Source organism: Hippocampus comes, unplaced genomic scaffold (genome assembly GCF_001891065.2).
Source record: "Hippocampus comes isolate QL1 unplaced genomic scaffold, H_comes_QL1_v1.1 scaffold282, whole genome shotgun sequence".
NCBI lineage: Eukaryota > Metazoa > Chordata > Actinopteri > Syngnathiformes > Syngnathidae > Hippocampus > Hippocampus comes.
In genome coordinates this window covers 799,098-809,854 of record NW_017806073.1, presented here as the reverse complement: position 1 = coordinate 809,854, position 10,757 = coordinate 799,098, and the positions used below count along the sequence as shown (strand labels likewise).

Sequence of the window (10,757 nt, the reverse complement as noted above, 5' to 3'; positions counted from 1 at the left end):
TCCTGTGTGGAGTTTGCATGTTGTCCCCTCGCCTGCGTGGGTTTTCTCCGGGTACTTCAGTTTCCTCCCCAATGCCAAAAATGTGTGTGTGTGTGTGTGTGTGTGTGTGTGTGTGTGTGTGTTCATTGAAATGAAATGTAATTGACCAGAAAAGCGATTAGGTAAACTGTTGCAGCACAAATTAAAAAATACATGTATCTACATAACTGCAATTTAAACATTGTTAAAGTCAGATTAGATTCCTGTGTCTGACGTCACACAAATGACAGGTGTACACCAGGACAGTGTGGGGAAAAAAATTCACTCTTTTTCGACACAACCTGTCCAGGCACATTGTAGCTCTTACGGCACTATAAAGCATAATGTGTTTGTGTATTTTTGTTATGCATTCATTATTTCATATATTTATAGTCACCAAAGCACACAAAGCTTTCACAGTTGTCAGGAAATTAAAAGATACAAAACATTTATGCAATTGGGATGGGGTGAGGGGCATAGGCGGATGGGGCAATGGGCAGCAAAGATGTAATCAATCATCCCATTTAACTTTGGGCAATAAGTGTGGTACACCCTGGACTGCTTCATGAAGCACTTGTGATATTTTTTACTCCTCTATTTGGTGCTCATGATAAAGGCTAATCCACTGCAAATGTTTGAGCTTTCCACTGCATCTCTAAACCAAGCGAGCCATCTAGCGGAGCCAAACATTATCACAAATGTTTCATAAAGCTTCCTTCATTTGTCTGTCACTTAAATAAAATAAATGGTTTTGCTACAATTTTCAAAGAGTTAAAATAAATACTACAAAAAATGTCATCCATGTCACAAATCATAAATGTTTAAAATATCGCGAGTGCAAATAATCTACTGATTTTCAAGGGAGACATTTTAGGGTGCCGGTTAAAGAGCATGATTACTGCACATTAGTGTGTACACTTGCCTCTTGTCTAAAGACATGGTGGATAGGCTCCACTCCACTCAATTGCAATCATCAAGAGCACAAGCGCTATAGAAAAAGGATAGATGGACAAATTATTGCACAGGTGTGCCTTGGGCTGTTGTCGTAAGACGTCACAGCTACTTGCAATTATTGGTCCTCAACTATGGAGCAAACTGCCCGCTGATATAAGAAATGCCCCTTCAATTGCAATATTCTACGGAGCCCCTAAGGGGACATGGAAGGAAAAAAAAAAACTTTGCGAGATCTCGCAAAGTAATGCTAGATTTGATCTCGCAAAGTAATGCTGAGATCTCGCAAATTTTTTTTTTTTCCTTCCATGTCCCCTTGGGGCAGTGGTTCTCAATTATTTTCTGGCATGCCCCCCCCCCAAGAAGAAGAAAACATCTCGCGCCCCCCCTCATGACTATAAATACCTGTAGTATCATTTGTCTATAAAATTGTTGTAAGTACACCTCTGCATAACACTGTACCCTTATTAAGGTATAAGAGAATAAAAAAAGAAATATGGACCAACTTACAACAAAGAATAGCTTTATTAACTATCACAGAAGAGAGTTAAAGTGCATCTGAAATTCAAAAGTAAAATTAAATCCTTAATTTAACTATAAATATTTTTTGACGGACCAGGTCAAACCATACGATACTGAAAAATAAAATTACCGGTAGATAAAATCAATAAATAACAATGCATTTAAACTGATCACCAACATTAACTCAGGAGCACAATTTTAAAAAAACCTTTCACCTGCAAAACAAAAATATATAAAATAATTTGTGCATTTTTTTTTTAAATCAAAGATGATATCTGGATTAATGGCTACCAGTAGCAGTCACAAAACGGGATGATTGTTGGCAATATTCGGCACGTTTTCTCTGAAAAAAAACCTCTTATCAACGAGATTGGGGTGTAATGTCTTTAAGTAACGCCTTAATTCATTTGGCTTCATGCTGTCCGATGTCTTTCCTCCCACCGTAGTCACAGTGAAGCCAAGTGCTACATACGCTTCGTCATATTTACTCATCTTCGCTTTCGGTAGACCTCTTTTCTCCGTCTCTCTCTCTCCGTCTGTCGACTTCGTGTCAACACTTCATACTCTGTGCCGTGTGCAAAGCGCGCATGCTCAGTGCGAACAAAACATCGAGCGAATGCTCCCTGCGCACTCTGCCAAGTTGCGCGCCACTGCCCCCTAATGTATTCGAGGTGCAATTCCACTTTATTCTAGGACAGTTTAAAAAAAAACAAAATAAAAAAGCATGTTCCCCGAGGCCAAACGCGCCCCCCCTGACGGAGCCTCGCGCCCCCCCAGGGGGGCGCGCCCCTATTTGAGAACCACTGCCTTAGGGGCTCCGTAATATTCTAATCCAGGCTCGAAACAAACATTTTTACCCTGGCCTTTCCCAGTTGCAGTTTTAGTTTAAACATCTGAAAGAAGTAAAGAGTAAAGTCAAAGATTAAATAGTTTTCTATTTTATTGATTTTAAACCGTTTTATCAGCTAATGCAGGATGTACAGCGCTTTGATTTAGTGCGATCTGGGTTTGAATGTGTAACACACACACACACACACACACACACAAATTATCCCAGGGCTGGAAATGTGGGTAAAATCTTAATTCTTTTTTTTCTTTCTCTGATGATACTTCATAGAAAAATACGTTGACTGAAGGGACTGAGAAAGTACACATTCTCACACTTAAATTTGGCGTAAAAGCTCTACCGAGGATACCGTTTTTGCACCAGGAAGTGTCTCCGTCACACACGATATTCATTGCTGAGCGTTTAGCCTCACCGTGTGGCCAACATTTGTTATTGCGACAGGAGGGTGAGTTTTCTGTTGCCAAGCAACGGTCAATGCGCAGAACAAAAACAGCTTCACGGATCAGAGGATTACGGTTTTATCAATTGAGCGCTGGTTGTATTTGCAAAATGGAGGCAAAGGAAAAAGATGTGGTCCATCAGGATGCAATTCATGTCGAGATGATACGGAAAGAGCAAAGACAACAAAGACTCTACGTTGAGTTTAGCATCAATCCACACAGGAAGTGTACGTCACTCAACTTTTACAAAACGGTTCTATGTATACAGTATTAGATATTTGGCATACTGGTAAATACACATAATTATTGGTGGCGTGTTTTTGTCAAAGAAATCACTCTGTTTTCTCTCCTATCATGACTTTCAGTACACATCCTACCAGACAAACCCATGAGCAGAAAACCACAAGAAGTGATTCCAGAAAACTGTGAGTTGACCATCATTCGCTTTCATTTCAGTAAACGTTGAAACCGGCTGTCCTTCACATGCTCAGTTCTTTTTTGAAAAACATGTATTTTGCTTGCCTCAATATGTACTCTATTTGTAGCCACGCCAAAAGGGGTGCCTGAATAATTTAATAGGTTTCAGTCGAAGAGCTGTGTCTAACTCTGGCTCCATGAAAATATTAATGATGACATTAGAGTGTTTCTTCCGCTGAAACCGTGTGCTCACCTGGTCAGCGAAGTATAGGATTGACTGTTGGTCCATTCTTTCACATACTCTTTTTTTTTTCCAAATGACAGACCAGCATTTCTACTTCTGTGGATATAGTTCCTATGAAGCATGAAAAAAAAGTTGACGATATTGCTGATTGTGCACTTTTCTTTTCTCAAGCCGACTTCATCGAAGCATTCCACAAAGCTCGCCAGGTGCCCACGAAGAAATATGCCATGCCACTGACTGAAAGTCAGGAGATCGGGTGGTTGTCGACAGCCCTGGTGAGGATGTTTAAAGTTTAAAGATGAAAGGACAGTTTGGAATTGGTTTCCCTGCAGAACTAAGTCCAGATGTATTGTTTTGTCCCCAGATTCCAACAAATCGCAAAGACAACAGATTCAATTTCTTCCGACACAGCTCAGACATCACCGAGCACCAAGAGTCTGTTCTGCGCTTTTCAAAATAAACCGAGGGCAAAAGCAACCGCCAGTTTTTGATGGACAGTTAAATGATACAAGAACATTCCTTTTCAAATGACTAAAGATATTGTGATGAGACAAAGATGAATAATTTTACAACCTTTTCCATCACTGGTACATGTACAACTTAATTAGGGAAAAATATCTTTTCAAAAGAGAAAGCAAAACTGAACCACTGAAATAACCCTCTTTTAACATGGAATGTGGCTATGTTCAGAGTTAACCAATTGCACTCAAGCATGTTAAAGGCCCTATTTTGAGCCCAATCTACTTTTTTGAGCTTTTAGCCATGTTAAAATGCTAATTCCTCCCCCAAAATAAAGACAAAAAAAAGTTTTCCACCATACACCCATCTCTGAGCATTCCTGCTCTCTAAGCACCAGATCATGATCATTTCAGGCTTCTACAGACCTTGCTGATGAGCTGATTGTTTGAATCAGGTACATTGGTTCAGAGAGGGATCTAAAACAGGAAGGATATGGCTGTCACGGAACTGGAGTTCCCTATTCCTGCTTTACAGAGTGTTATGCAACAGTTTGTCCTTGACAGATGTTAATAAGCCAAGCTTTGGTCAACGGAGACATGTCGAATATGCAGAGGGTGCGCACGTTCTTGTGATCTATCTTGATAGCTTGTTTCGAAGCCGCCATTGCGTGAACTCCATTGCGTGAACTCCATTGCGTCAAGTTACAATCAAACATGGCAAAATGTTAAAATTACTTTTTACATTTTCTAACTATTATTTAAATTGTTGTGTTTAGTCTGCAAGTATTCAATGAGACAACTGGAAATACAACAAAAGGGAGCTGTTCTTTAATTTTACATTTTTATGGAAAATCAGACTCATCATCATAATTGGTTATGGTCTTTTTCCACCATCAAGTTTCAGAGGAGACCCTACTTTGTCAGAAACAGATCGAGAAAACCAGTACAGGCACATGGTCTCTACAAATGAATCTTGGCCATCCCGTAAGAACCATACGAATTGAAGAAAAAGGTCAAAAGTGATCGTCACCAAGTATTTTTAAAATACCCGACCGAAAAAAAAAAGTAGAATAAGGAGGGAAAGTCAATGTGGATACTCACATGTAATCACATAATCAGACCGTCCGTTATGACATTTAATAATCAGAATGGTTTAAAATGTCTTACCTACCAAGTAAGAAGTTTTACAAAACATATATCGGAGTCTCACAAGTGTGATCCCCCCCTAAAAAAGGATTGGGTTCTCGAAACCACAACTGAAAGTCTTCCTCCCTTGATGCGGCCTGATGATTAGGCGATGCTCTTGCTCAACAACTTCCACTTGGGCAGGGGGCAGTTTGAACAAAATGTCACAAAGAAGTCAGAGTTCCTAAGGAAGGTCAACTGTGAAGAAATCCACCTGGAAGCAAAGTTCAAGACCTGAACAGCCTCGATGTGTTTTTTACGAGCGACCCTTCATCTTCCTGCGTACTGACTTCCCTGGACGTTTCTAAAAGAAAGTATGAAGAAAAGCAAAATCAGCATCTTAAAAATGCAGACCTATACCTACCTGTCTTTCCGTTTTATTGCCACAAGTGTTTGTTTAACTTACATTTTGTTTTCCTCCTTTGCCTTTCTTCTTTCCTTTTGCACCCTTTGCATTAGCCACTTTAGCGCGGAAACTGGAAACGTCATTGTGGCTTTCTTTCGTATTCCACTTCTTTCCACTCTTCTTGCCTCCAAAGCCAAACTTCTGGTCCTTATATTTTCTCTTGGCACTGGGGCTATTCAAGGAGCAGTCACATTTAAAGTCTCGAGTCTGAGAGGCATTTAACTACTGTGACGGCTGATGGCAAGTGCTGAAACACCTTACCCCTTCTTGTTCAACGCCTTCTTGGAGCTCTGAGAAGTGTCTTTTTTGGGTGCCTCTTGGTCTCCCTCCAAGAAATCCAACTTGTCAGTCATTCCTGAAAGTGGGAGGATCAGAACACTTTCAACTTGCATCCATCAGACGCCTGTTTGGTACTTAAAGCAAAATAAAATGTGCTAAACTGTTGAAGAAAACAGAATTCCCCTGACCAACCTTTCTGGTATTTCTTCACAGCAGTCATCATTGCCTTCTTCTCCTTCTGTCTCTTCTGGAGCACTTCTATTTGCACCTAAGGTGCCAAAATACAGTTCTTAAAGACTTGACGACTGAATTGGACACCATTTTCCTCCACTTTAAAATTAAAGAACATTGAAAAGTCACCTTTTTGCCAAATTTCCTTTGCGCGCTTAACTTCTTTGCCTTCTCTGACCTCTCCATTATCGCCTGCTTTGCGAGCAGCTTCTTCCTGATCTGGAAGGTGGAACAGACAAGAAAAAGATGAGTGCGAAAATAGTTGAATTTGATTGTGAAGCTTAGATAAGTTCAAGAGTCACAGGAGTTGAGACAATCAGTGTGGCAAAATAATAAGTCCTTTAAGGCAACACAGAAAAGCACATGTAAGTCGCATTTTGGACTGCAAATTTCTGGGAATTCTTAAAATGGGAATTAACATGACAAGAAATGGAAATGGACATCACTGCAGTTCAACCTAAAACAGGAAAAGCACGGCACTTGCAATTGAAAAACACCCAGAAGCCTTATCGTTATGTTTTATCTGGACCAGTTTCATGCAAAAGCAGTTGAATTTCCACCTATGATGTATATTACTAATACTCCCCGAATCGTGCAGCTACAACAGTACTGAAGCTGTATTGCATAGGACACCAAACAATGAAATGTACAGTGCCGTGGAAAAGTATTTGCCCCTTCCCGATTTTTTTTTTCATGTTATCACACAAAGATTTCAGTCCATCAAACCATTTTTAACATCACACAAAGACAACCCAAGGATATACAAAATGCAGTTTCTGAATGCCAATTTATTTAGACAAAAAAATTCCAAACCTGCCTGTCCCTATATGAAAACGTAATTGCCCCCCCGAACCTTAAAATGGGTTGTGCCACTCTTGGCAGCAATAACTGAAATCAAGCGTGTGCGGTGTGTGGTGATGTCTTTCACATTGCTATGGAGGAATTTTGGCCCACTCTTCTTCACAGAATTGCGCAGAATTACATTTTCACAGAGGGACAGGTAGTTTTGGATTTGTTCCTTAATTTAGAAACAGCATTTTGTATTTCCTTGGGTAGTCTCCGTGTGATGTTAAAATTGGTTTGATGAACTGAAATCTTTGTATGTGATAAATAAGGCGAGAACACAGACATCAGGAAGAGGGAAAATATATCTAAATGTGCATCTTAGCATGATGTGTTGCTTATGACAAAAATGTCCATATTTGTTAATGATCAAGTTTGTATAAATTATTATTAATTTCCCAATAGCTCCACTCTTAGGAAGTGTCAGGCTTTTAATCGTTTCAGTTTCTAAGGTAAACTTCCCATTGCAACTTTCCACCCCCTTGTCATCTCAGTCCCAATAAAGTAAAGAGAAGTCAAGTCACCTTCTGCATGTGCTGATCAGACTTGGCCATCTCAGCAAAGTAGTCATCAGGCCTCTTGGTGGGAATGCCATGCTTGTTCAAGAGAGGCAGAGCCTCAAGAACTGTTGCTTGCGCCTGACGGTAGCTGTGAAAGCATTTAACAGAGCAAATCAACCATTTCAGTCCCAAGCTGGATGGCCTGTCAGACAGCTTTTCAGATATGGACTGCAAACTTAAATGAGACCATACTGAAAATTCCATGACACGGCCCACGAGAAAAATGTACAGACTAAATGAACTCAATATATCTTGAAAAGCCTTTGAACGACTGAAAAAGAATCACAAGTATACAACAGTGTCCAGCAAGACGTCGATAATTTGGACCAATGTTCTGAACTGAACCCTTGAATACGCTTCACCAATGGAATGTGTAATGATGCTGAGTTCAGGAAACTGTTATAGTGATGCATGTTTGCAAGTCATGTTCTTTATAGTGTCAGTCTTGCTTGACAGAACATTTAGAGAAAGAGACACAGCTCATGTGACAATAGGATGAGAAAAGAAAGGAGCTGCACATTTTACAATCAGTATTCTTCAAAAATAGTCCAAATCTAAGTCAGAAAAAAAGTGCAATTTCAACAAATAATACTTTTCATACTGTACTAATAAAATGACCATCTTAATTCTAATTGAACAATACCCTCCCCTCCCACTAGAATCATGACTGGTCTTGTTCGGGTCATCGAGTGAGGAAGATACACTCCCACAATTAGTGATGTCCATTCACACTTCACAACAATAAAAATAGCTTTAAGTAAACTATAAGGCGGAGAAAAAAAAGTGGTGTTTCCGGTAACCCGACCGACCGAGAATTTCTACGTCGAAAAAAACTTTACGGTCGGCATTTTTTTTCAAACAACCCTCTACATTTTTGTGTAGAGGGTTTACATCAGTGCAAACTCTCGCGATATTCACGTTGAGCGCGCGCGTCGTTTGCCCTATCGTCTGTCAACAACATTGAATCATGGCGGCGGCCGCAATCTCCGACGGCAGTTTAAACCGCGGTTTCTGTGTTACAGTCGCATGCTCGCACCGTAATGTTAAGAAAATAGCATCCATTGATGATTCGAAAAAATTCAGCGAACTATTTGATGAACACCACGGGCCGAGTAAAAACCGAGGGCGGAGGAGGACGGCGGAGGAGGACGGTGGAGGCGGCGGCACCCCGCCGACCCGCGCATCCGCGCGCTCGTCGAAGCACCGTCCGCCCAGTTTACGCAACTCTCGTCCAGGCCGGGCCCCGGCCGGCGTCGGGGACCTCTCCCCGTCGGTGCCATCGCGACCCGGCCGACCTCGGAACCTAACACCCAACCGCCGGGTACCCAACTCTCTCGCTGCCTTAGGCGGCGAGCGGGGGGTTCAATGTCTCCTTGTTTTATGTTTTATGGTTATTTTATTTAAATTTTTGATGGAAAAAAAAAAGATTAAAAAAATAAAAAAAAACTTTGTCCGACCTACCGACCCTATGCTGAAATTTCATGTTACCGGAAACACACTATCTTTTTTGTTTGGCCTAAGGATTGTTTACTCTATGCACTTCCATTACTTCTCCTACTGTGTTCATTGTAAAAACTATGTTCAAATAGTTTGCGATCTTTTGTTTATAGTTGTGTTTCCACAATTAACCGTAAAGGCAAATGAAATGGTCAGAATGAGTTCTTTTGGGATAATGTTTGAAGAAAAGCTAACAAACAAAATATAACAGTAAAAATGAGAATTCATCCATAAATCCATCCATTTTCTGCACTGCTTGTCCTCATCTGGTTCAAGGTATGTGGAGCCTATATCCAGCTGACACTGGGCAAGAGGGTTACACCCTGGAGAGACCATCAGCCAATTGTAGGACTCGTTTTGTCAAATGTATTCTCACCCTTTGACAATTTTACCAGAATGCAGAAGGAAGCTGCAGTACTCCATGGAAGCATGGGACAGATGTATGATCCCGGTACCTCTCACCAGTGTGCCAAGTACCACTAACCTACCTTGCCACTAAGAGAAAGTCACTGCTTGAAAATGTTTACTTGACACTCACAAGAACATCTCCCTCTGGAAATCATCATCTGCATTGACTTCTCCCTTGATGCCAGTTTGCATATTCCCTCCAATCTTTGCGATGACGTCTTCAACAGGCAGGTTGGTGAGATCCAATCTCTCCGCCCAGGGCAGGTCTTTCTTCAAGTCATCTAAACACTGTTTCATGCCTGCCTGCATGGAACAATAATGTTATTTGAATGAGTCATGGACATAGTTTAATTCAATTTATACAAACAAACAGATCGTCACATAATATTACTCACCACATTGTTGACGAATTTTTGGGGTTTGTCCACCCTCACGTTCATTCCGGGCTTCAACAAGCCTTTTGCGAAAGCTTCTTGGAGCTAAACACACAACATAGACGACATGGTAATAATTATTCCAAATGTGGTTCTTGCAAACAATTGGTGGTTCAATGAAAGGCGAGTGATGAACGAACATTGTCGTGTTACAGCATCAACGATGTTTCAAATGATTTAGTTTTTCAGAGCGAAAACCATTGTACAGTTTATATTTGGGTTGTCTTGAAAGGTTTTAAACGGATGATATCTTTACAATTATAAACATACTGCATACAAGAAAAATCCCACCGCATGATCTGATGTTCTGGCTTGCTAACGGTTAGCCGACTATGTCAAGATTAAGAATTTACCGCGTTGTCTGACAGGTCGCTGTTTTCGTCTTCTGAATCCTCACTGAACATCTCGTCCTCCTCCAGTACCTCCATGATCTCACTTGCAATAACCATATAATCAAAACAAATGATCAAATTATCCTGGTTACGAAGGGACGCAGAGTGCACTCAGGCCACACGTTTAGCACTCACGCCAGTTCACGTGGGGTGGAAGAGCTTGTGTTTGTGGTGCTACAAAAATAGCCCGTCGATGGAGAAACGTGTTTGACAAACGTTCCTATATGAAATTTAAGGGAGCAAAACAAAGCTTGAGGAATAAATATAAAATCAAAAAATTAAAACATAATTTAATCTGGTAAGAAAACTCTTACACAATATGTAAAATCGTTTTTGTAGTGCTAAAAAAAACTGTCGTTACTAGTGAGCCTAATTTGAAATGATTTTCAGTTTAACAATAATGTCACTTTTAATTAATCAATTAATTCGTTAATTCATTCATTTTTCGATCCGCTTTATCCTCACTAGTGTTGCTGGGGGTGCTGGAGCCTATCCCAGCTGTCATAGGGCAGTAGGCGGGGGACACCCTGAACCGGTTGCCAGCCAATCACAGTTTTATTAATTCACATGCCAATACTCTCTCTCTCTCTCTCTCTCTCTCTCTCTCTCTCTCTCTCTCTCTCTC

The 10,757-nt window shown here is 40.6% G+C and overlaps 2 protein-coding genes across 2 annotated transcripts; one reads left to right on the top strand and one right to left on the bottom strand.

Annotated features, from left to right (window-relative positions):
- The first annotated feature begins 2,788 nt into the window (after positions 1 to 2,788).
- cfap144 (cilia and flagella associated protein 144) lies at positions 2,789 to 3,967 on the top strand. The gene is made up of 4 exons (XM_019894346.1): positions 2,789 to 3,005; positions 3,144 to 3,203; positions 3,611 to 3,714; positions 3,804 to 3,967. Exons 1-4 carry the CDS (start codon positions 2,813 to 2,815, stop codon positions 3,897 to 3,899), a joined length of 453 nt encoding a protein of 150 aa, XP_019749905.1. The 5' UTR covers positions 2,789 to 2,812; the 3' UTR covers positions 3,900 to 3,967.
- A 736-nt stretch (positions 3,968 to 4,703) lies between these two features.
- Positions 4,704 to 10,292, bottom strand: ebna1bp2 (EBNA1 binding protein 2). The gene is made up of 9 exons (XM_019894396.1): positions 10,094 to 10,292; positions 9,702 to 9,785; positions 9,437 to 9,609; positions 7,366 to 7,489; positions 6,128 to 6,217; positions 5,960 to 6,035; positions 5,750 to 5,843; positions 5,489 to 5,660; positions 4,704 to 5,386 (listed from the first exon to the last, which is right to left on the bottom strand). Exons 1-9 carry the CDS (start codon positions 10,187 to 10,189, stop codon positions 5,339 to 5,341), a joined length of 957 nt encoding a protein of 318 aa, XP_019749955.1. The 5' UTR covers positions 10,190 to 10,292; the 3' UTR covers positions 4,704 to 5,338.
- Positions 10,293 to 10,757: the final 465 nt, after the last annotated feature.